The sequence below is a fragment of the Zootoca vivipara genome, chromosome 3 (assembly GCF_965207765.1).
Source record: "Zootoca vivipara chromosome 3, rZooViv2.hap1.1, whole genome shotgun sequence".
NCBI classification, from domain to species: Eukaryota; Metazoa; Chordata; class Lepidosauria; order Squamata; family Lacertidae; genus Zootoca; species Zootoca vivipara.
Window position 1 is genome coordinate 77,424,269 of NC_142586.1, and position 24,933 is coordinate 77,449,201.

The 24,933-nt window shown below is 41.2% G+C and overlaps 1 protein-coding gene across 3 annotated transcripts in view; it reads left to right on the forward strand.

The window, feature by feature from the left end:
* The window catches only part of KIF26B (kinesin family member 26B), a 275,544-nt gene that overhangs the window by 192,484 nt on the left and 58,127 nt on the right, over positions 1–24,933 (forward strand). For all 3 annotated transcript variants that reach the window (XM_035108339.3, XM_060272882.2, XM_035108340.3), the window contains 5 exons: positions 14,024–14,230; positions 15,536–15,629; positions 16,662–16,924; positions 19,054–19,237; positions 24,108–24,267. In XM_035108339.3, the coding sequence (XP_034964230.1) occupies positions 14,024–14,230; positions 15,536–15,629; positions 16,662–16,924; positions 19,054–19,237; positions 24,108–24,267 (908 nt within the window). The remainder of the gene's footprint in view (positions 1–14,023; positions 14,231–15,535; positions 15,630–16,661; positions 16,925–19,053; positions 19,238–24,107; positions 24,268–24,933) is intronic.

Sequence of the window (24,933 nt, forward strand, 5' to 3'; positions counted from 1 at the left end):
CTTAGGGAAGATTCCTGTTTTTCAGAAAGTGATGATGCTAGGTTTGTTTTCATGAAATGAGAAGCTGTTATAACTGCATTAAATAAAGTTGACTGCGAAAATAATATTGGCCAAATGTGCGAATCAACCAAGAACAGAATAATTCATGTAAAGTAATCACTCTATGAAATTAAAATGATGACCCTGCACAGTTGAGGGTGGAGGGGTTCTGTGATACCAGGTGCTGACACTTTCTCTGGGTTAGACTGCAAGATTCCTGCTAGAAGAGAAACTTTTCATCTGTTACCCATTTCTTGCAGGGTTTGCAGGGGTGACAAGGGGAGCATGCTGAATTATAACTTGAATTGGCCTTGATACTGCTAGCTGTAATTTGAGCATCCCTGAGATGAATATTCACCTCCGTTCCTAAATGAAACTCTACTGAGTAGGATATGTGATATATAGTGGTCCTCAACCTTGGGCCTCCAGATGTTTTTGGCCTACAACTCCCATGATCCCTAGCTAGCAGGACCAGTGGTCAGGGATGATGGGAATTGTAGTCTCCAAACATCTGGAGGCCCAAGGTTGAGGACCACTGATATATAGTATTAGTGTTGTATGGGAGGGTTGATGGTCTTGGGTCCCAGGGCCCTCACTTGGGGTGGCATCCAATTAAATTTTATTCAGAGTAGACCCACTGAAATTAATGAGCATGGCTGGGGTAGGGCCATTAATTTCATTGTGCCTACTCTGGTTGAAGCTTAGCTGAATACCACCTTTGGTATCACCTGCATATTAAGCTGCATGTTGGGAACTGGGAGGCAGTAGGAAAGGGTCATTTGAATGCCTAGAGGCCTCCTACGGTATATCCTCCAACAAGTGCACAGTCCCAAGGTAAGGAGGTCCCTATCTCATTTGTGATGTAAGCCCCTTTCCTTTGAGTCTCTGACTGGGCAATACAACTTGTCAGTGAAAAATGTGTACGTTGTACCATGGCTACGCTTCACACATGACTTGGGTGGACTTTGTTGTGTCCTGTGCATGGATCTCTCTCTGTGTGCGTTTGCAAACTACAGCAAAATGGTGGCTCTGAAATTCTTTGCGCCCTCTTGAGAGCATTTGTGTGCAGCTCCTGCATTTTATTAGTTTATGAATGCCCTCCCTTGCTCTCAAACCCATCCAAACCCACCCCCCAATCATTAAAATGCACCAAACCAAACCGTAAAAGTCTGCATAATTAGATTAGCATTTTGAATGGCACAGACTTCATAAAGTTTGGTTAATAAAACAGAAAGAGCACTAATAAAATAAAATGAAGTTCTGTTTTTTTCAAAAGGTCACAGCAATGGAATTCACTGGATACATTTACTTGTCAGTTGGCGGCAAAACTCATGTTATGCTAGAAACATTCAGTAAACAGTTTGTCTTTATATTTCTTTAAGGGATCGTATTAAAAAGTCTGTGCTCTCAGATGGGAATGATTATTCTTTCCCTCTTGCCCTGGAAGACCTGATTCTCATTGACAATGTTTTCGCTATTTCAGAGTTAACAAATTCCAGAATGCTGCTCAAAGGGGCTTAAATGTACAGGTTGAGAATGTCTCTCTCTCTCTGTGATATGTATATGTGTGTATAGTGTCATGTTTGACATGGAGTAATTTTAGACCAGTAAAAGAGTAGGTATGGCACCACCTACATGAGGCTTTAAAAGTGCCCTGCATTTATTTCTGCTTTCAGTGAAGTAAAGTGGAGGATTTATCAATGGCAAAAAGTCAAACAACTTTACAGCCTAAGCCAAATGCTTCCATTGCCAGCTTCCATTACAGAGAAAGTTAGGAAAGAACATATTGTGTATTTTACATCTGTATGACAATGGAAATTAGATACAAGGGAAAAGGCAATAGCTCTCTGGTAGGTTCTCCACCTAGTAGTATTGATTTGCACCCATATGTACAATTGTATATTCTTTGTACCAAGAAATGCTAAATTCATTGGTTATCATAAAATGCACATTTGTGTGAATTTGGCTGTTCTGTTCACAGGGCATGGGAGACCCACTATCTGACCTGAAAGTCCTGTTTATTTCTTGTGTGGCTTAACAAGTTTATATAGATTTCCATAACTATACATTACAATGGACACGGAGGAAACAGCTGCTCTGTGACTATTTCTCCCTCCAATCTGTAACATGTAGTTCAGTTTTCTCCATGCCTTGATGCCATTATGATTTGGGTTTCACCACCCCTGCTACAGTGAACTGTAATGACATGGCGTAAATTGTACTGGATGTTAGAGGGGTCACAGGAAATTCAACAAGTGGCTGCCACCCATCATGGTGGCTCCATTCTTTTTGTAACATACAGTTCTGTATTGAAGTTCTAGAAACTGGCAAGTCAACCTGTAAACAGTGGGCATCTTTGTGAATGGAAGAGACAGGAAGGCAATGGTCTAAATAAAGAAATGGATCTCATTGCCTTTTGTCCATAAAGGACTCTCCTCCCTTCCAGAGGTGAGGGATTGGGGGGGGGCATCAGATTATTCAATATGTGATGTATCTGTGTTGTGTGTTGGAGGTCAGGTTAAGGCCATCACCTACCTCCTAGGGGTATCCCGTTAAGAGGATCCGGTGGTCGTGGATCCCGTCCAATGCCCCACTTGGGTTAGGGCCATGGCACGACCCCCGGTGACGTCAGGGGAAGCTTCCAGTTGTATTTTCATCAACAAGCTCCTCCCACTGTTCGTTAACCTTTAAGTGTCTCCACACCGGTAGGGTGGAGTCATGTGTTGTGTTCCCGTCCAATGCCTAAGCCAATACCACTCACATGCTTTAACCAATAAAGTTGTGGTCTTTATTTACCCATTAACCTAAAATCATGTGTCCTTGTGTCTTATTTACTCCACGCAGGTGACAGGTCATCGACGTGCAATTTAGGGTTACTGGACAGAGGGACTGGGGGGAATTAGGCCTCAAACTCCACCACATGGGTTGCAAATTATTTGTTCTGGAGTTTTGTGTGGGTGGATTAATAATTATTTTCTGCTGTTCCCTTTCCTATGTACGCTGTTTCCTCAGTCCTTGTATGTCTTTCCAGTCATGCTTTTAACTACAGCAAGCCCACAACTTATGTGGGGGGTTACATTCTGGAGATTGCGCCTAAAACCAAAATCATGTATGTCCAAAACACATTAGGTTCAATGGTGGGTGGGATTGCCAAGGTTCCCCCCCCCAGATGCCCATCCACTTTCCATTTATTTTTATTTGCCAGGCACATAGAGCTGAATGTGTACAAGTTCAATGCACATGTAACTTTCTACACCAGGTATCGCAAGCAATCCGAAAAGTGTGTGTGCTGAAAATTAACAATTGCTTTCAGTTCTTTTTCTAGCCCTGCCTGTAACTATTTCTGTAGTGCTGTTGAATGGAGGTGTGTGTATGCATATGTGTGTACGTTTGATCCCTCAGATTTGCACAAAACCAGAATAATAATAATAATAATAATAATAATAATAATAATAATAATTTATTATTTATACCCCGCCCATCTGGCCGGGTTCTCCCAGCCACTCTGGGTGGCTTCCAACAAAACACTAAAATACAGAAATCCATCAAACATTAAAAGCTTCCCTAAACAGGGCTGCCTTGAGATGCCTTCTAAAGGTCTGGTAATTGTTGTTCTCTTTGACCTCTAGTGGGAGGGCATTCCACAGGGTGGGTGCCACTACCGAGAAGGCCCTCTGCCTGGTTCCCTGTAACTTGGCTTCTCGTAGCGAGGGAACCGCCAGAAGGCCCTTGGCGCTGGACCTCAGTGTCCAGGCAGAACGATGGGGGTGGAGACGCTCCTTCAGGTATACTGGACCGAGGCCGTTTAGGGCCGTTTAGAAAGCTGCAAAAGTGTATTACAATCACCTGAAGGCGCACTTCCTGGGCAGGTTTCTTTTTAAAGGTTTTTTTTTCAAAGCACAGTTATCTTCGTTCATGTCATATCACTACTTAATCAGCATAATGGAATCAACAAATTATAAAGTGGGGACAAGCACAAAAGGGCCCCCTTACTGGTATAAACGGGAAAGACCAAAGCTGCTTTCCTATACAAATTTAAATATGTGTAGGTGTGGACTACTCTGGTTTACTTTGTGTAGGGGGGAAAGTAGATTAACAGTTAAATAATGCTCAAATGAGGACATGTCCCTGTTCAAAGTTTATGTTTCTGATTACACCTGAAAGTCAGGTGTAATGTTTAGAAAATTATATATTTCTTAAATTGTGCTCACTGTGCAGGATGGAACCAACCTGAGTTGGTGATGAATAACACAGTGTTGGTGGGGTAGGGTAGGGGGGAGTTCAATGCCAAATGTAGCAATGCCAAAATTTCCCTGAAAGATAGTATGTTGAGGTTGTAGCAGTAACCATTGTATAACCCTAGCAGCTGAAATCTGAAAGGACAGCCTTGAGATTTCATGTATCAGATGTAAATTAAACAGAAATCTAAATCCCAGATGACCTACTAGGAGAGATTCCAAGTTTTTCATAACGGGAAGTTGCTTTTACATAAATCACACTTTCTTCCCCTTGGCTAAGTCCGTCTGGTCGGTTGCAATTACACATAAATTTCAGAAGAAGCTTTAGCCTGTGGATGTATATTCTCCAAGAGAACTATTAAATACATTTGCCTTACTGTACATAGCAGGGAATGGTAACAAAAGAACCACAACCTTCTAAAATCTGAATCATATACCAGAACATTTCTGAAGAATTATTACAGTCTGTAGGGAAAAAAGTGATTTGCATTTAAGTACTGTACTGCATTATGAATTGTCTAAAACGAGAGCCTCTCATATTGTATCTAATGTTAATGCTTTCAGGTCTGCGCTCTTCCTTGATATAATGAGTTTGTGCCTCTTCAAATAGAGAATAATGATCAGTGCCAAGGAAAGGAGAAGTACTGAAAGCCCAATGTTACTGGAAATGTTATGTACAATGACGTTATGTAAGCTTAATCTGTACAGCCCCCACTTTTTTCTTACTGTGATGCATAATTTAAGTATAAGAAACAGGGTTGCCAACTGACCAAAATAAAGTCAACCTGAGCTGCCCTAGTGCCCTCAACAGCAGCTTGATCTGGTGAAATAATTCTGTGAAACTTCTCATGACATGGAGATTTAACATCATTACCCACTAAAGTCATGCAGCTCAAGCTGTTACAAGGAACACAGGGCAGGCAAATAATAAAAAAGTTGACAACAACAACAACAACAACAACAACAACAACAACTTATTATTTGTACCCCGCCCATCCGGCTGGGTCTCCCCAGCCACTCTGGGCGGCTTCCGGCAATGATTAAAATACAATAAAAACAAAACTGAATAAAAATGGAATTATCATAGGGTTGTTATTTATACAGCACCTAAGCAATTAACACAAGGACCTGCTGCCTCAAGTACAAGGCACATGTGAAGACAACTGGCTGCACAATAATTGCATAATTACTGCTGATAAAGGACAACGTGATTGCCGATAAATCTCTTCTCCCTGAAAAAATACATCTTTTTGCTTTGATTATCACTGAATCACAAACTTCTCAGCATGCTGTTCTTCCAGTGGTGGCTGGTGACTGGTGGTGTGGAAGGCAGAGAGGTCAACAGTAGGTGGAGTCAGAACCAATGACCAGTAGAGCCAACTAATTCCAGTTTTGTTCCCACCTTACTGAATTCTGAAAGAACAGCACTGAGACTGAGGAGGAGGAAGCTGACAAGACTGGTTTTCAGTAAGAAGTCAGGCGGGTGGAAGTTGGCTGATATTGCAGGGCCCCATTTGCCCTGTTGGACCAGTCCCCCTGGACTCTTCAGCTTGCTTACATCAGTGGTTGAGGTGATTCTTTGCTATCTCAAACCCCTCCTCTACTTTCTGCTGGGATTGAAGTGCATGACTTAAAAAAAGACAATTAGTTTCTGCCATTCTGCTTGCTGTGAAAGTGTAGCTTTCTTTAAGGCAATTAAGACCTGGTTGAGCCTGCATTCTTCAGCTGTATGCCTGGATGTTAGGAGAGCCAAAGTATTATTTGCCATTTGTTTGGCTTGTGCTGTTCGCTCAATTGACTTGTTAATCTGTGGCTTTAAAATCCCAATGTAAAAGCAGTTTGCAAACTGATTTGGATTAAACAGCTCAGACTGTATAGAATTACAAAGAGGATTGTTTTAAAGCGCACCTGGAAATCAAGATAAAGTAACTGGATGTAAGAAGCAGCCTGGAAACAAAGTGCCATTATGACAGAATGTCCTTCTAATAAAGCCCTGATAATCACCATCACATGCATTCTCAATCAGACTTTCTCTTGTGTTTTTGTCATGGAGGAAAGCTAATTATGTGGGGACACAAAAACACATTTGTGGCACTCAGCAAAGTTAGATTTTAGAGTCTTTGTGGACAGCAGCTGCGGGGCATCAATCTGGATCTGTGATAAATGATTCTGACATTTTCCACAGGCAGAACTCACATGGAAGGCCTTTTTATTTATTCTCAGATGTCAGATTCTGCATTATTGATCAGGTGCCATTCATTAAAGGTTGGTACATACTAGGAAGGGGGGAGGTAGGGAACCCCTGACACAGCCCCTGAGCTACACATAACGTAATGAATTATTCCATGTAGAAAAGCTTCCCTGAGATCATATTAAGGTTGCATGATGAGAACCTTGTGTCATCTGCTCATACCAAATTATTAAAGGGGGGGAGAATGATACAGTTTGCCAGACAATGTTGATACAGTGAATGCTAACAAGCCATACATCCCATTCTGTGGCAATTAGTTTTCTGTGTCATTCACAGCAACCCTGTAACTTATTATAGCACTTAACAAGGCACTAAGCAGTGCTGGAGATTATTTACTCCAGTTCTGGCTAGAAAGACTGGATCCATTGTTTAGGCTTCCACAGTACTGGGCTGCTGCAGTCATCAGGATTAAGAGCCAGTTACACTATGATCTCATTCAAGAATACAGGTTGGCAGCACACAGCCAAGTAAAGCTCCGTTTTGTTTTCAAACTTATCTTTTTGCACTTAAATTTAACCTTCCTTAATCTGACAATCCTGTGCTTCTGGCGGTAGAAAGGTCAAATTGTAATCTACACTATTGTAAATTCCCTGACCTGTAAGGAGTGAATTACTCATTTTATGCAGCTCAAACATTAATAAATAAACTGAAATGTTCCAGTAATTTTTGTGACAACCATATCAAACTTAGGTTTAAACTCTGTTCAGTTCTTCAATCTTCAAAGATGTTCTTAGGAACTAGATTCCATAACCATGCATTAGTAAGATGAATGAATTGTATCAGATCATCTGATGATTTTAAAATAACTAAACATGTGTTTTCTTTTGTTGGTTGCAAAATATGGAGACTTGAATAAGTACTCCAGTTGCACAATACAATAAAGATTTGTGTTGGGAGGGTGTCCCCCCCCCCAAATTTCTTTTTTCAGCATCATTTTATAGTGCATAGAGAGGAGAATCTTTTAACCTGCTGGCACACATTTCTCCAAAGACAGTCTCTCCTCTAGGATATTTCTTTATAAGATTACTTATCCCCTCTTACTTACCCACTGTAAATTCTCAGGACATTGTTAGCATCTGTCTGCCTTGAGAGACAATGGAGTGTGTCTCCAGGAATGAAGCCAAACCACTGGAGAATCACAGCACCTGCTGTGGTCGCAGCAACTGGGAACTTGTAACCGCTGCTGTGTTTGCAGCAATGAAGTGACCTCTCCAGGATGCAAGCCTGGGCAGTGTGTATGGAGGTCCACCTGGACACTGCTTCTGACTGCAGTATTCTGGATATGTCTGGGAAATTACGGACGTATGGCAACATGAGTCTGACTAAACTGCGGGAGGCAGTGGAAGACAGGAGTGCCTGGCATGCTCTGGTCCATGGGGCCGTGAAGAGTCGGACATGACTAAACGAGGGTATGGAGGGCCCCAGATGATAAGACCCTCTTCTCAGCCTTGCTCATGTGGCCAAAAGGAAAGCAGAGCAATACATCTGGCACCAGATTGGCTGCAGAAGTTGTTGGAAGGACACATACAAGGTACCATCCAACTGTCTTAAGAACTCCACTTGGGATTTGTGTAGGGTTTACTCCTTACCCTTTTCTTTTCCTGGAGATGTCCCACAAAGCAGGAGGTAAGATTTTTTCCCCCTGGGGGTTTAGTCCTGAGGCCTTTCTCATAAGGAAGGAGAGTTTTCTTTCTCCTAGATGGGCTACCTTCTCAGGTTGACAAGTCCTATCTGCCCCACACTTCTCACTACAGCACATGCAGTAACCGCCTTCTTGACCATTGGACCCACACTAGGTCTCATCCGCTCAATCCACCAGAGCCTGTCTTCATATGCAGGGAAAGTCCCTAACTCTTGTTCACTTGGTGCCTGTTTAGGTCTAGCAAACTGATTGTCAGAACTGTTTTATTTTGCAACTGTTTTAATGGACTTGTTTTATTTGCAATTTAGGACTTATTCAGATTTTCCTTTCCTGTGCTCTTTCCAGGTGCTTTAAAGCTTTTTGTCCGAGGTGGTTTCTTTTTGCTCTGGAGCTTTCCCTACAAAACCCCCACTCTTTGAACCTCAATTGGAGCAAATGTCAATCTGCAGGAAACCTGAATTGACGTTCAGCTTTAAAGAGTGAGTTTTCACAGGGAAAGCTCAGGGTAAAAAAAACACCAAAAACCCTACGCTTGGAAAGAGTGGGGCAAAAGGCAAGAGTGGTTAAGGTTAAAATATCTATATTTTAGCCTTGTTCTGAAATAAATACAGAATTGCTTTTCCTTATGGGAAAAAAAATCCCAATCCAGTTATTGTTTTTTAGATTGTTTCTTCCACTTCAAGAGCCACAATCCTGTATATATTCTTGTATGCTACCTATATGGTAATGCCACCCCTTTGGATTTATATTGAAACTCAACAGCAGTTCTGTCCTCCTGCCTGTGTTCTCCTTGACAGATGTTTATTGGTCTAGACAAAAGATTTGCTTTCCATCTAGCGAACTCCTACACCTCTCCCAAATCAGCCTCCTTTTATTGAGTGAATATGATTACCAGCTTCATTCTCCAGCTTGGAACATACTCTTACAAACCTGTAGGTCTTACATTGTAATTTAGTTTTAAAGAATCCTAATCTGATTGCATTGCTACTCATTATTTCCTTTGCTACATATGCAGACCTGGAAACCTTCTTTTGCATGTAATCATGGAAACTGTATTGGTGTAAATAACAACACCGAGTAGGATACTCTGCTTCTTTTGCAGAGCCTCAATGTCCTTTGCCTTCCTCATGCTGGAGTGGAATAGCTGAGTAGAGATCTATCACTGTTTGTTACACCCACCCAAATTAAAATTCTCATTGAACCAGACTGATTTCAATATACGGCTCCTTCACAGTGCTATTTTTAAAACAGTTTGGAATAGGATTCGGAGGTTTGGAAGCATCAAGAAAAAATGAAAAGAGCGAATCCTGTTTTGTTGTTTGGTTGGCTGCCAGTTCACAACAGCCAACTCTGCAGCCATATCAGTTCTGTGTATGCAGGCAAGATAGTTCTGAGAATGGTCTTTTGGGCTTTATCTGGCCCTTTGCACTGGAGCCTACAGTCTGTGGGGTGAAATGAATTCCACAGACCTTTCAGTTCAAAATATTTTAAATGGGTGAAGAAGTGCAGGATATAGAAAGGGGGAACATACTAAAACTTGCCGATTATATATATATATATATATATATATATATATATATATATATATATAGTTGTGTGTGTGTGTGTGTGTGTGTTTTAGTCTACATACTGAAGAAAATGTGCAGTAGAATGGACTGTACAACTTCAGGCTACAAGTGAAAAATGCTGCATTTGAATGCTCACCTCCATTAAAATCAACTCCTGATTTTGGCAGTTTTCCATTTGCAGGTGGATGTTTCCTTTCCCCCACTTTTAGAGAAGGGATGGGGAACCCTTGGCCCAACAGGCATTGCTGGACTATAATTCCCATCATCCCTTACTGTTGACAATGCTATCTGACACTGATGGGATTTGGAGTCCCAACAACAACTGGCTACATTTCCCCCATTGCTGCTTTAGAGGGAGGTGAGCACTCAAAAATATGCTTTCCCTCACTTGCGCTCTAAGGACTCTTTCCCAGCTCAGGTGCATGTGCAGCTAATTCTAACTATTGCACCTAGTTCTTTTCTGATAAATTTTGAGTCCAGAATTTCTGTGCCTCTGACCAGAAGAGGTTAATTTTTGGATTTCTTTCAACTCTGCAGATGTGAGCCAATCAAGGCATAAATTAAGACCCTACTCTACAGCTAACAGCTCAACAAAGAGCCTAAGAGTTGCAGTAACTGTAGAGTAGTGTCTAAATTTAGGCCTTGATTGGCTCACATCTGCAGAATGAAAAGCCAAAGGCCTTCCTTTGAGAGCATCAGGCATTTCTCTACAATGGGGTGGGGAACCTCAGGCCTGGGGAGCAAATGTGGCCTGCAAGACCTTTTTTCTGGCCCTTTGAACTAGACCACAACGTGTCTCCAGGCCACACCCATCAATGACCATACTCCTTCCCCTCCTTGAGTGTTTAACTGTGATCGTGCCTCTTCCTTGCCAGAATGTAGGCATTTGTGTGTGTATAGAAACCTCTGACTTTCCTATGTCTTGAACACATCCTACCATACAAAGTGGATCAGTGGAATACAAGCACTTCTGGTTATGAAAATGCTCTCTTAACTCCTTCACACACTGCCACCCACGTCACACTACTGTAGTTGTTTGCCAGGTGAACACCCTAAGAAGAATTTAATAGTATTGGTGTAAAAAATATTGCGTTTTCTATGAGACCAGGCAGAGCTATATACATTGTGGTGATCAATTGGTTTCATGCCAGGGGATAGGGCGGCTATGCAAACATTATAATAGTAGGGAAATCCCTAGGTGAATTTTAATACTCTTGTATATTTTGTGTCAATTGCCTAGGGCTCAGGGCAGAATTTAATGGAACTAATTTGACACTTGCCAGATGTAAGAGAGGAACTAATTATCTCAGTCTTCTTTCTTTTCTTTTTTACTCAAAGATTTTTGATACCTTTCCACCTTCCTGGTGGTCAGAGTTAAGACGTAGCTGATTTTTAAAAACTTGTGTGAGGACCATGTGCCTTATGTGTTAAGAGGAATATTGTGTTAATACATACTCTTGTAATTGTCACTAGCTGTTACTGGAACTTGTGACAGTGCAGTTCATGGTGTGTGTGTTTTTTTTTTTTACACAATTTGTGATTATTTTATGATTTCATTTTCATGTTTTCAAGTGTTCTAAAATACTATTATCTGAAGAGGCATAATACATTTTGTTCATGATAAGTAGAAATGGAATTCAAGCAGCTGAAGATGCAAGAGTGAATATCTTAGTGTGTAAATGTGTTTACATCTGTTTTCTCCTCCCAATGTATTTTTAAATGCTTCAAGGCCATGAACCTTATGAAAAGCAAGAAAGAGAACAATGCATTATAGCACCAAGTGAATAATAATTGTAAAAGAATTACAGCATAATTACCTTTTCTGAAATGTTTTGAAGTTATTACAAAGACCCAACGGTCACTGACCTTTCAAAGGGGCGACCAGTTTTTATTTCCATTGTTTAGAGAAAAGAGAAGTGAAAGAAAAACAACAACCCATCAACACACTCTCTGGGTGCACCTACTTCATAGTACCAATTTTATCACTGTCGCTTCAGAACATGGAGACAGGCTTCAGACAGATGCTGCTTTTGCATGTAATTATGAATGTGTGAAAGCATTTTGTGGGTTGAGGAGAGGATATGGTTGCCAACTAACCTTTAAAAAGGCCATAGCCTGTTGCTACTTCTTTAACAACAGCTTGATATCAGGAATCAACACCTTCCATACCATGGAGATTGGAACTATCACTTGGCCCTCTGTTGCTGCATCTGACCCCAGGTATAGGTCCTAACACCTTTGATCCTGCCCTTTGATTTCCCTTTTCAAAACTTAACCAACTTCTGGGTTGTTGTGGTTGTTGTTGCTGCTGCTTTTAAATGAAGAACTTGAACATACTGCCCTTGAACATGTGAAGAAACCCATTGCTCTAGAACAGGCTGATCACTTTGAAGGTGTAGGCTTTGTGATGAAGAAGAGTTGAAACAAAGGGCTACAGTTCAGTAGTCTGCTTGGCATGCAGACGGTTCTAAAATGCAGTCTAAAAAAAATGAACACTCACATTTCCCCATATGTTCATCCTAATTGTGCTACCGATTGAATGACATCAAAGTGATGATAAAGAAATAAGATTCCAGTATGTATTTGTTTATGATGTTCATTTCCCACTCCTTTGCAACAAGCTTCTTTTGTGTGAAAATGTATGTAAGTCATAAGAAGATATAGATTTTATTGCACCATTCAATTTTGCGGTTGCTCTCAGCACAAATTTATGCTCCTTTCTGTTATTTAAAGCAGTGGCAATGAGGAATTACAAAGCCTACTCTTCATTAACCTCCAATAAGTCTGTTCCTATAGTCAGCAATTGCCATTATATTGATGGACTGCTAATATAGCTTGATAGCTCTGCTCTGCCTCTGTCTCCATGGACAGTGGCACTCCTGCCAGCCCCCTCCCCATGCAATGCGTGTCCAATAAAATGTGCCAAAATGACTGATGGGACAAGTAGTTCACAAAGACACACTGCTCAAAATGAAAGTGCTCCAGCTTTATGTATCGCATAAGCAACTATATAATCCCAAAATGAAATTTTGCAGTGTGGGTTAGAACTGCAAATACTGCTGACCGAGATCACTGAAGCCTCCATTTCTGATATGCTTAATATATTCCTACACCAAGACAGTAGCCTAAGTGGACTGCGAGTGGACTGCGAAATTCTTGGCGGAGCTTGAGGACTGAAAAGATCAGAAATAATAAGAATTATAGATTTAGTTCTGCTTGTGGTATAACCCAGGTGTAACTCTGCTGGGATCAATAACAAGAAACATAAAACATTTAAAGACATCTCATAAAATTCAATGAGCCTTACGCAAATCGGTGCCAAGAGAAAGCTTCCCATGTGACAATGTGGGATTTTGTTGGCTTCATATATGAAGAAACAAAAAACAACCCACCCACCCCCACCCCCCGAGAATATACTCCATAGATTCTTTTAAACAACCCTCTTGGTGTGACCTGTCTTCTAATGTATTAATAAATCCCAGCAAGAGGAATATATTTTGATCTCACATGGTAGTGAACCAAAGAGATTAAGGGGAGCTATTCAGTCTTATTTTCTACAGCATTTGTTGCTCAAGGTACACATATCGAAAACGAATTTGGAGTGGGTTTTTTTTTCTTGATGCAAAACAAATGCAACACAAGCTGATAGGGCCACTTACTAGATGCTTGCATTGAATATTGCCCAGTTTCCATTTTGGGTTGAAAATGACTATTTAAGAGTGGTACAAATTAGTCTTAACAGTGCAATCCTATACACTGAGTTCAAAGGAACTTACCCTCTAGTAAGTGAGTATAGGATTGCATTCTTTGAAAATGCAATGATCGTATGAAAATTCAGCTTTTTTCTTTTTTCTAAAAAAAATCCTGTTCAGTACAGTTTTTCGTCCTGTCTGTTGATTCTTTCTCCGTGTATAAGTCACCTGGCAATCCCAGCCAATTAGGAAGCTCATTATGAATGAAATGACATCACAGTGGTACACTGCGAATCAAATTGGTTATTTGATGCATCACATGAAGGAAACTGAGCATGAGGACAATGCTTCACTCATTATATACATTGGTGAACTCACTGGAGTGAGTGCAATGCATGATATCGCAAGAAGCATTCAGTTAACAGAATTTTGTTCCAAACCAGCCTGCATCCAAAACTTCATACCTGTATTTTATCACTTTCATACAAAGTACTCAAGAGTCTAATTATAGTTGCTGCTGATATTTGTATATATAGCCTAATGAAATGTGTGGGGTTTCTCCTTCCCTGCCCCTACCCTTTGTTTGCTTATAGGTGAAGGTCATGGTCCGCATTTGTTCTACCTTGGCCAGGGACTCCTCTGAATCCAGCTCCTTCTTAAAGGTTGATCCTCGTAAGAAGCAAATTAGTCTGTATGACCCATTGTCCTGCGGAGGCCAGAATGCCTTCCAAAAACGGAGCAGTCAAGTGCCACCCAAGATGTTTGCGTTTGATGCCGTTTTCCCTCAAGACGCATCTCAGGTAGGCAAACTGTGATGGGGATAATGGTCAAAGAATTGCATTACTGTTATTCAGAAGCTTCATTATATATTAATATCAGGTCGAGAATGAATTTCTTTTGTAACATATATAGTAAATGTTAAAACCTTATCCAATTCAAAATGTCTAGCTTGACTTATTCCAAAATGAGTGTGTGGGAATGTGTGTGTATGGAGCAAAACAGATCAAGGTCCTATCAGTATGTAAAATTTGACCGCTTCAGGTTTCAGCCTACCTGCTAGGTTTTGTGGTTCACAGCTGCCAAAACTTTCCTTGTTCCCTCAAAGGAAAGTGTCCATTGATATCAGCATGACAGGATCCTTTCTGTCCGTAGAAAACCCTTCTTTCCCTGGCTATCTGTCTAAGTATGTACCTCAAGCATCCCTCAGTTTTGCAGTCTTATAAGGCTTCCTAATTTATAGCAATAGTCATAATAAGAAGGCTGTGATCTTTTTTGTAAGACACCTGCCCCAAACTGTAATGTAGTATCTTAAAAAAACGAGGTAGGAGATAAGACAATATTCTGTTGCTGGGTTTTTTTTGGGGGGGGGAGGGAGGATTTAGCAGAAGCCAGCCATTTGCTGGTTTGAAGCTGTTTTAACCCTCATCTTATTTTTTCTATAGATTTTGTAAATTATTATAACAAAAATTGTTTCAAGTATATATGTCATGGGGACTCTGTACAGGGACCCTCCCCCAGTCATCCTGACCAGCACTTTGCCCAGTGATAGCGCTAGCAGTGGGTCAGGAGGAGGGAATGAGGAATGGAGCGGAGTGGAGAGGGGGCTCTCAGACGTGTCAGAGCCAAGGCACCCACCCAGCTGGTCAGAGGAGGAAGGACATCACAGCGAGGTGTTGGAGCCTCTGCAACACTCCAGCCAAAGGACGGGAGAAGGAACGCAGCTCCTTCTGGCGCCCGAATTGAGGCACGTGCCCACACGCAGGGCTAGGGGAGGCGCTTTGGGGTGCCCAGGCTTTTATGCTGGCCCAAGATGCGACCTAGGCCATTGCCGGGTTCTGAATTGGACTAGGCAGTGATGTTTGCTGATATCTCTGCACTGTAAATAATATACACAATAAAGCTTTTAAAGACAGAGCGGACTGGAGCGTCTTTACTCGAGAGTAGCTGCAACAATCCCCTGACAATATAGATAAAAATAGCATTAAAACATATAAACTGTTATTAACAACAAATCTAACTTCTAGTTTTCTTTAAGCAAGATATTGATAATCCCATTTATATTCACATTTCCTCATGAATATATAATCTTCTTCCCATTATAACAGGCCGAAGTATGTGCAGGAACAGTAGCTGAAGTGATCCAGTCTGTGGTGAATGGTGCTGATGGATGTGTATTTTGCTTTGGACACACCAAACTAGGTTAGTAAGTTTCACATTCAAAGGATAATGTAGAAGGAATTTGTCACCTATAACCTCCTGTATCTTGTTTCCTTCAATATACCAGCCACTCTTGTATTTCCTGTGATTTTGATGCATTCCCTGAATACTTAACAGTGACCAGGTGGGGGGATGTTGTCATTCTCTACCCCACTTGCTCCTCACCATTGTTTTAGATTGGTTTAAGATCATGATGATTAGTTGAAGGAAGTAGCCACTTTTGAATTCCATGGGGTGCTTATGGATGAACACTAGTGGCCAGTATTAGTTTGAGAAAATGGTATCCATTGAAGATAATTAATGTTTATGATTATAAAAACTGCCCTTACAGATCTATCAGCTTAAAACAATATTATTTCAAAACCTTCTCACTGTCAGCATCCAATGACAGCATCCAAAGGTCTACCACTTGAATGGATATACCATTCAGAAATTTTATCCCTAGTATTATTTAACTTGGGATTGTAAATTTTATGTGGATGGACTCTGTTTATATGCTGATTCATATTTCCTATACATGAAAATGAAAGCAGTGAGCCTTACTTGCAGTTTTACAATTAAAAGTAGGTTGTATCACACCCAGTTTTGCCAACAGAAGACTGAGGTACAAAAATGAAATCAAAAAGTTAATAGAATCCATTCAATAGCTACAACTACTTTTCAAGTGTATTCCGAATCAAAGGGCGGAATCCAACATAGTGCAAAGTCTCTTGTTCAATCAGTGCAAGGATTTCTCCTTGCTCAACATAAAGTTCTGCGCCTTCCTTCCCCTGCATGTACCCTAAATCTGTTCTAGGTGGTTCCCCAACCCTTAGGAGCAGATTTGGAGAGGGCATGAAGCATGCATGGAGGGAGGAGAGGGGAGAAGTGATGTTGGGCAACCATTGACGGGACAACACATTGTTGCAGATCAGGATGTGCAGTATTTTAAGATCACCCCTAGGGTTCCTTTCTTCACATTTTCTGTTTGTGGTCATTATATTATCTTCCTTTTCTCTACTCCATTCCAAACAGGAAAATCCTACACGATGATTGGAAAGGATGATTCCATGCAGAACCTTGGCATAATCCCTTGTGCCATATCCTGGCTGTTCAAGCTGATTAATGAAAGGAAAGAGAAGACAGGAGCCCGGTTCTCTGTCCGAATCTCAGCAGTGGAAGTGTGGGGAAAAGAAGAAAACCTGAGAGATTTGTTGTCAGAGGTGGCAACAGGCAGCTTACAAGACGGCCAGTCTCCTGGGGTCTACCTTTGTGAGGACCCAATTTGTGGCATGCAGGTGAATACAAAACTTTTAAGTTATGACATATACCAAGTAGTGTCGTGTTTTTAACTACAATGGGTTCAATTAAAAAACCCTCAACAACCCTAAGCACAAACTTTTTCTAACTTGGAAGTGTTTACTCTCAGGCACACAAGAAACTTTATGACCTGCAGCTGCAGGGGCCATCTGCTCTCCTGGCCTAAATATTTGCGCCTTTGGCATAACTTGATGTTGAGCAGAGACCTCTGTTTGCTATAAAATGTGAAAGGATTCAGATCAAACAAAATTTGTCTCCTTCCTATAATAATTTCTCCAATGTATAACAACACACTAAAATATTTACAATATTGCACAAATAGCTGGAGGCCAATAATATGGCTGTTTATATCTTCACAAACTACATTATTTATAGTACTAGGCTTAGTAATGTTGTAGGAAGTATTAATAGCTACTTATTAATTGCTGCCAAGCTGTGAATGGGAGCCCTGGCCAAGCCAAGAACAACTCCCAGTGTTCTTTGGATAGGAACACCCAACTGGTTTAAAAAAACAACACAACACTTCCTGGCCATGTTGAAAGATACATGAGCTGCAGTAGCCGTTTGACTCCCTGCCCCTCCTTTAAATTATGGCTAAATCCTCTAGGCACCCTTGCTGGCAGGAGTTCCTTGTAGACCTCACATCTGAAACAAAATACCTACTGTTCTGCACATACAGTGACTACTGCCCTTATGGTGTGGGATTTTACCTTGCACTGAATGTGTTGGAGAGAGTTCCAGCAAAAGAGGAAGAGAGAAAGTAAACATTAATTAAACTCAGAAATCCTGAAAACACAAAGGGCCACACAGACTTCATTCGGGGTTTCAGTTAACTTGTCCAGTCCGTAGAGAATCGTGCCAAAAAATCGTTCAAAGCTTTCTTCAGTGCCTGCAGAAAATCTAAAGTTGCCCCTTGTACTACACCTCAGACTTCAGTTTATTGGCAAGCATGGGGGCACCAAGGTTAGGGGGCAAGTTAGAATTCTGATTAGGGATGGAGAGCATGGCCAATGGTTATGGGTGTTGGGAGTTTTAGTCTAGCAACATCTGGAAAGCCACAGGTTTTGCACTTCTGTTCTAGCAGAACATGCATATGCCCTGACATTATGATGCTCCATGTTTCCCCACACTGCATAAGGGGCAGCAAATGTTGTGCAGCAGGGATAGGGGAAAGCAGGATTGATTGATCTCAGGGGGAAAAGAAATTTTATCCACAGCTGTCATTTTAAGCAGGAACCATGTGTTTACTATCACACCTAGTTTGGACTTGGCAGAAGGTTTTGAGAAAGCAAATCTGCAAAGCAACTGTTAAGGGTCGGGGGAGTCTAAGATTGTCCATTACAAGACATCCACCTCTCAAAATAATTACTGGAAAGAACAGGGAAGTGTGGAGGTAGGCTTGCTTGATGGTAACCTTGAAGGCAGATGGAAGCTAAGAGTGTCAGTGACCAAAACCTGCCTAACTGGGTCTGAGAAACAGAAACCAGATCCAAAGGAGGACACCAGGTTCAGCAGCACAGATCTAGAGTGAAACACCTTGCTTCTTTGTTTTTGGGTTTTTGTTCATGTGGAGGCATTTCACTATGGGGATTCTCTTTTGCCAGAGATGTTCCGCAAAGCAGGATGTTCCCAAATCTAGAGCATGCTGTATTTTGGTGGTGCTAACAGAAAGTACCTTGCTAGTAAAGGTAAAGGTAAAGGGACCCCTGACCATTAGGTCTAGTCATGACCGACTCTGGGGTTGCGCGCTCATCTCGCATTATTGGCCGAGGGAGCCGGGGTACAGCTTCCAGGTCATGTGGCCAGCATGACAAAGCTGCTTCTGGCAAACCAGAGCAGCACATGGAAACGCCGTTTACCTTCCCGCTGTAGCGGTTCCTATTTATCTACTTGCATTTTGACATGCTTTTGAACTGCTAGGTTGGCAGGAGCTGGGACCAAGCAACGTGAGCTCACCCCGTCACAGGGATTCGAACCGCCAACCTTCTGATCGGCAAGCCCTAGGCTCAGTGGTTTAACAACAGCACCACCTGGGTCCCTACCTTGCTAGTACTGGATCTCAATAAGCACATTTTATGTGGTTTGTATCCTGTCGGTTGCCTTGCAGCTGCAGAATCAAAGTGAACTCCGAGCTCCTACTGCAGAGAAAGCTGCCTTCTTCCTCGATGCAGCCATTGCCTCGCGTCGTAGCAGCCAGCAAGATTGCCGGGAGGAAGATCACAAGAATTCTCATATGCTCTTCACTCTGCACATCTACCAGTACCGAATGGAGAAGAGTGGAAAAGGGGGAAGTAAGTCCCACTGTTTCCCTATCTTTTCCTAAGATATGCATATACTGCTGTCCTTTAAATGACTATGCATTTCCAGTGGCACCCTTGTAAATGTCCACGTATGCATATGCAAGGCAGTTCCGTAAAACTGGGTGCACAATACACAATGCACAGCTCCTGGTGAATGCGAGCTGTGCTCCTGAGCCATGCAGGAGGGCACTGCCACTGACTCCTGCAAATATGTCAGTGATCATCCAGGGCTATAAGGGATCAATTAACACAACATCCTTGAACCTGGCCTTGTAGCGTAAGCTTTTGAGTACCAGAGTTATGGGCTGGTGTCAGTCCGCCCCCATCAGCAGTCTAGCTGCAGTGTTTCCAATACATGAACCACTGTGGCCAGAGTATGCCATGAAATGTCTGTTCAGACATGTCACTTTACCCTATAAATCTCCAAACTCTACTCTGCCTTGGCTCATAAGGCTAAGTAATTCTTCTCCAACTGAAAAAACTTTTCTCCCTGTCCTGCAACTGCCTCCCCTTTCCTCCGGTTACTTGGTTGCAACCTGCTTCCTGTCTTCCAGACTACTACTTGACTGCGCCAAAACTAAAAGCACAACCAAAGGCATCTTTCTTCTGGCAGCATTAAAATGGAGGCATTAATTCAGTAGATCTAATAAACAAAATCCTCTCTCTTACCACCGAGGGGTGGCTTCCTTATTCACTCGGGAACTTGAAAAGCCACTATTTCCTTTACGGGTATCATTAAATGATTGAACCATTTAATCCCAAAGGTTAGCAATTTTTGTATTATGTCAGTTTGAATTGCTGCATTTGATGCCCTCTAATATGGAGCATGAGTTTGAATGAATATTTTTTGTTGTCAATAGTTATTTGATTGTTTTTGATTCAGATGCATGGGTGATAGCCAGCATTAGTCATACCCAGGGTAGACCTGCTGATTTTTGTAAACCTGTTGAATAACACCCTGTGTAACTATAAACACGGTATCATAGTACGCATACAATGTACACGAATCAAAGTGTCCAAACATATCATACAACTGAAATATTTTTTTCTATGTATTACAGTAATAACTCAGATAGAATGGCCAGACAGAACTTAACTCACAGTGGGCTTATTAATCATCCCCCTTCAGTTCAAAGGAGGACTATGGATGCTCAGTCTTTTAGAAATGAGAATGGCTTGCTTTAAGGAGATTGCCATAAGTCATGTAATTATCCATGTTTTTTATGTATGTGCCCACACACACACTTTGTAATTACTTTCTAATGCAATTAAATGAAGAAATCCTATCATTTTCTCAAAGCTTGATAAATTATATCAAAGAAAAGTCCCCCTGGGTTGCATTCATATTCTACCTCTGGGTGACCTATTGAGCTGGCTAGAGCCCAACATAAGCTCTGATCTAGTCTAAAGTTAGTTGCGATTAAGCCCCCTTAATTTCTTTTTAACATACTGCTCAGTAACATTTTTTTAGTATAAAATTGAAATAAATAAATTGAATGTTGTAGAACGGTAATCTAGCTAGCTAGCTAGCAGCAGAATTTTATCTATCTAACAATCAATAAATAGGTGGCAGTTATTAAAAATGTTAGTTGGTGATATCCAATTTAAGTCATAATCAAAGCAGACCTACTGAAATTAAAGGACTTAATTAATGGACTCAGACTAAGAATAACCTTGGATATCACCCAGGGTTATTTTTATGACTTCCATTTCTTAGTGTAACATGTTCACTTAATTGAAACACTTGTGCTACATGCCATGCTCTCAAAAACAATTAGTTTATTGAGAATCTAGTAGTCTGAGGGCAGGGCTAGACATTACAAAATTGACCACTAACATTATAAGCAAAGGCTAATCTCCCAGCCAATGTTCTGTAATCTGCAATCCAAGGAAACAACTCTTTATATTCAAGATAGCATACCAACGCTGGTATACGAAACCTTGAACTCACAGTCCATACGCTACCAAATCAAGGTCAAGGTTCTTGTATAAATTTGCAATGCACTTGACAACTTGGGTCCAGGATACACTAAGAACCACCTGATTCCTTATATCCCTGCCCTGTCTTTGGGGGAGTCACCATTAGTGGCTCGGACACATGGCTCAGTATAGTAGACCCAATTTTGTGGTACTCCTTCCTGACTGAGATCCAGCACGCCCCAGCATGCCTGGTTGAACTTTGGGCATTTTGTGAAGACCTTTTTCATTTCAGCAGGCATTTTAAGCAAGTTTTCAGAATTTTTGGTTAATTTTAATTGCTTTTATCTTTATTTTATCTTTTGTAAACGTACTGTATCCCAGAGGCTAGCAAACCATCTGGTAACAATATCCGAAGTGACCCTTCCTGAATCCCAAAATGGTTTTCGGCCTTCTAGGGGGACAGTGGACATGATTTTCACTGCTCGACAGCTTCAAGAAAAATGCAGAGAGCAAAACCAACCCCTGTATATGGCGTTTATTCACCTGACTAAGGCTTTCGACACTGTAAATCATAATGCCGTGTGGACTGTCCTTCTGAAAATTGGCTGCCCAGATAAATTTGTAAACAACATCCGGCTCCTCCATGATAATATGACAGCAACAATCGCAGATAACAATGGCTCTCAAAGTGAACCGTTCACAGTGGGATCAGGTGTTAAACAGGGTTGTGTTATTGCCCCAACTCTATTCATTATTTTCATTGCCATGATCCTACACTTTGTCGATGGGAAACCCCCCACCGGAGTAGAAATCATATATCGAACAGATGGAAATCTCTTCAATCTGAGGCTGGAAGCAAAAAGTAAGGTTACCGTAACTTCCGTCATAGAGCTTCAGTATGCTGATGACAACGTAGTGTGCGCACGCTCAGAAGATGACCTCCAAACCATCCTAAATATCTTTGCAGAAGCTTACAAAAAGCTTGGCCTATCACTCAGCATCCAAAAAACCAAAGTACTGCACCAAAAAGTACAAAATATCCCCTCTGCAGCGCCACAAATCCAACTCAGTGGTGTAACGTTGGAAAACGTTGATCACTTCTCCTTTCCACAAGGGCCATTGATGCTGAAATCCAGTATCGCCTGAGCTCTGCGAGTGCGGCTTTCTCCCGATTGAAGTGCAGAGTGTTTGAGGACCAGGACATTCGCAGGGAAACCAAAATGCTTGTTTACAAAGCTATTGTACTACCAACCTTACTATATGCTTGTGAAACATGGACCACTTATAAATGCCATCTCCAACTCCTCGAATGATTCCATCAACGGTGTCTCCGAAAAATTTTACACATCACTTGGGAAGACAGGTGAACTAATATCAGTGTACTGGAAGAAGCAAAGATCACCAGTGTTGAAGCAATGATTCTTCAACATCAACTTTGTTGGACTGGTAATGTTGTGTGGATGCCTGATGATCGTCTTCCAAAGCAACTACTCTATTCTGAACTTAAAAATGGAAAGCGTAATGATGGTGGTCAACAAAAGAGGTTTAAAGAATGTCTCAAGGCAAATCTTTAAAAATGTAGTATAAACACTGACAAATGAGAAACACTGGCCTGCGAGTGCTCCAGTTGGAGAACAGCCTTTACCAAGGTGTCATGGGCTTTGAAGAAACTCGATCTCAGGACGCAAGGGAGAAATGTGCTAAGAGGAAGGCACGCTTGGCAAATCCACACAGTGATCAACTCCCGCCTGGAAACCAATGTCCCCACTGTGGAAGGACGTGTGGATCCAGAATTGGCTTCCACAGACACTTACGTATTCATTGTTAAAAACCGTGTTCATGGAAGACAATCTTACTTGGCTACGAGTGATCACCAAAGAAGAAGGTGTTAAGCAGTGTATAAATTGTTAAAATTAATAAATAAAACAAAATAAACCAATTTTAGGAAGATAACTTCATGCTTCAGTGAACCTAACATCTACCTTTCTTTTTTGCAGCTATGGGGAGCAAAATATATTGTATCAGTTACATTAAATTTCTAAATATTTCTCAATTGCTTTTTGTGTGTATACAGTGCGCAAATAATGACATAATCATGGAAATTTGTTGAATAATACCATTTCATGCTCACATTAGATGGCACTCTATTTCTGAGCATATAACATGTCAAACACATGTCTTTAAGTAGCGTGTCAGCATTTCTAACAATACTTTTATGAAATATTCAGAAGCCAGACATTTTTGAACTGAGGAATATCATGTAGTAATGGTCATTAGGTTTTTAAGAAGTGGAAATTAAATACTGTCTGTCTTATCAGGTAGTGTTTCTTGCCTTAGTTTTTTTTAGCATATGTGGAATTCTGGCACATATATTAAAAGAGGTAATAACAGAGGAAAATGAAGTACAGTATAAAAACAACAGACACTTTCACTTGCCTACAGATGTAAGAATGGAGGAGGTGGGATTAGTCACAAAAAGGGGTTGAGAGGAATGAGTTTAACTCTCTCACGTTTGTTATTGTTTTAATGCTGGCTTCTTTGTTTTTGCTGTCTCTACTCCAGGAATCCCCAAACTGCGGCCCTCCAGATGTTTTGGCCTACAAACTCCCATAATCCCTAGCTAACAGGACCAGTGGTTGGGGAAGATGGGAATTGTAGTCCAAAACATCTGGAGGGCCGAAGTCTGGGGATGCCTGCTCTACTCTGTAGGTTATAAACATCATATCTCTCTCTCTCTCTCTCTCTCTCTCTCTCTCTCTCTCTCTCTCTCTCTCTCTCTGTGTGTGTGTGTGTATCTCCAATCTTAAAACCCATTGGTTTCAAGGGGCCTTACTCCCAGGAAACCACATATAGTGTTTATATATGCCAGCAACATACTTACATTAACCTAGGAGAATCAGAAAGCTGGCTCTTAATATCTCTCTCATTTCTTCTCTAATAGTGTCAGGAGGCCGTAGCCGCTTACATCTAATCGACCTGGGCAGCTGTGTTAAACCCCTCAGCAAAAATCGTGAAGGAGGCTCTGGACTTTGTCTTTCATTGTCTGCACTGGGCAATGTGATCCTAGCCCTAGTCAATGGCAGCAAGCACATTCCATACAAGTAAGTGATCTCTCACTGTGTCAGCTCTCTCTCTCTATTGTTGGCATCCGTCAGTCTCAAGAGACAATGGAAGAGTGTGTCATTGGGGGTAAAGTCAAACTGTTGGAGTGTTACAGCATCTGCTGAGGCTGTAGAGACCATTAGAGGGGAGAGCAGTGTATCTTTCCAAAATATATTCATTAATATCCTCAGCTCTGTTCAAGAAGTGGCAGGGGAAATAATTATAAAAATCAGTAGGGGCAGTACATGGTTGCATATTATCTGTCAACTATTCTAAACAGCAGAGAAGATTCATTTGGGAGACTTGCCTTTCCAATACCAAGAGAGATTTACTAAGTCTCATACAACAATCGTTTGGGTGCTTGTCCATAAATAGTAAGGATCACCTTCAGGTGATTAGGTATAGAAACTGTTTATAATTTGAAAGAGAGCTGAGTCTCCTTTCTTTCAAGTGTGAAATGACAAACACAGGTATGTGTGCGCCAGTGGGATACAAATTTTTCATAATGTTGTTGGCTTATTTGCAGGGCCTAGATGTGCTTCATCTTGTTTGTCAGCCAGAGCTGCTGCAGAAATTTGATCTTTTTGCTTATGATGCTGATGAAACTTTTATGATACAAAGCTATAAACAACAAACAGCTTATACAGAATAATAACATTGAATAT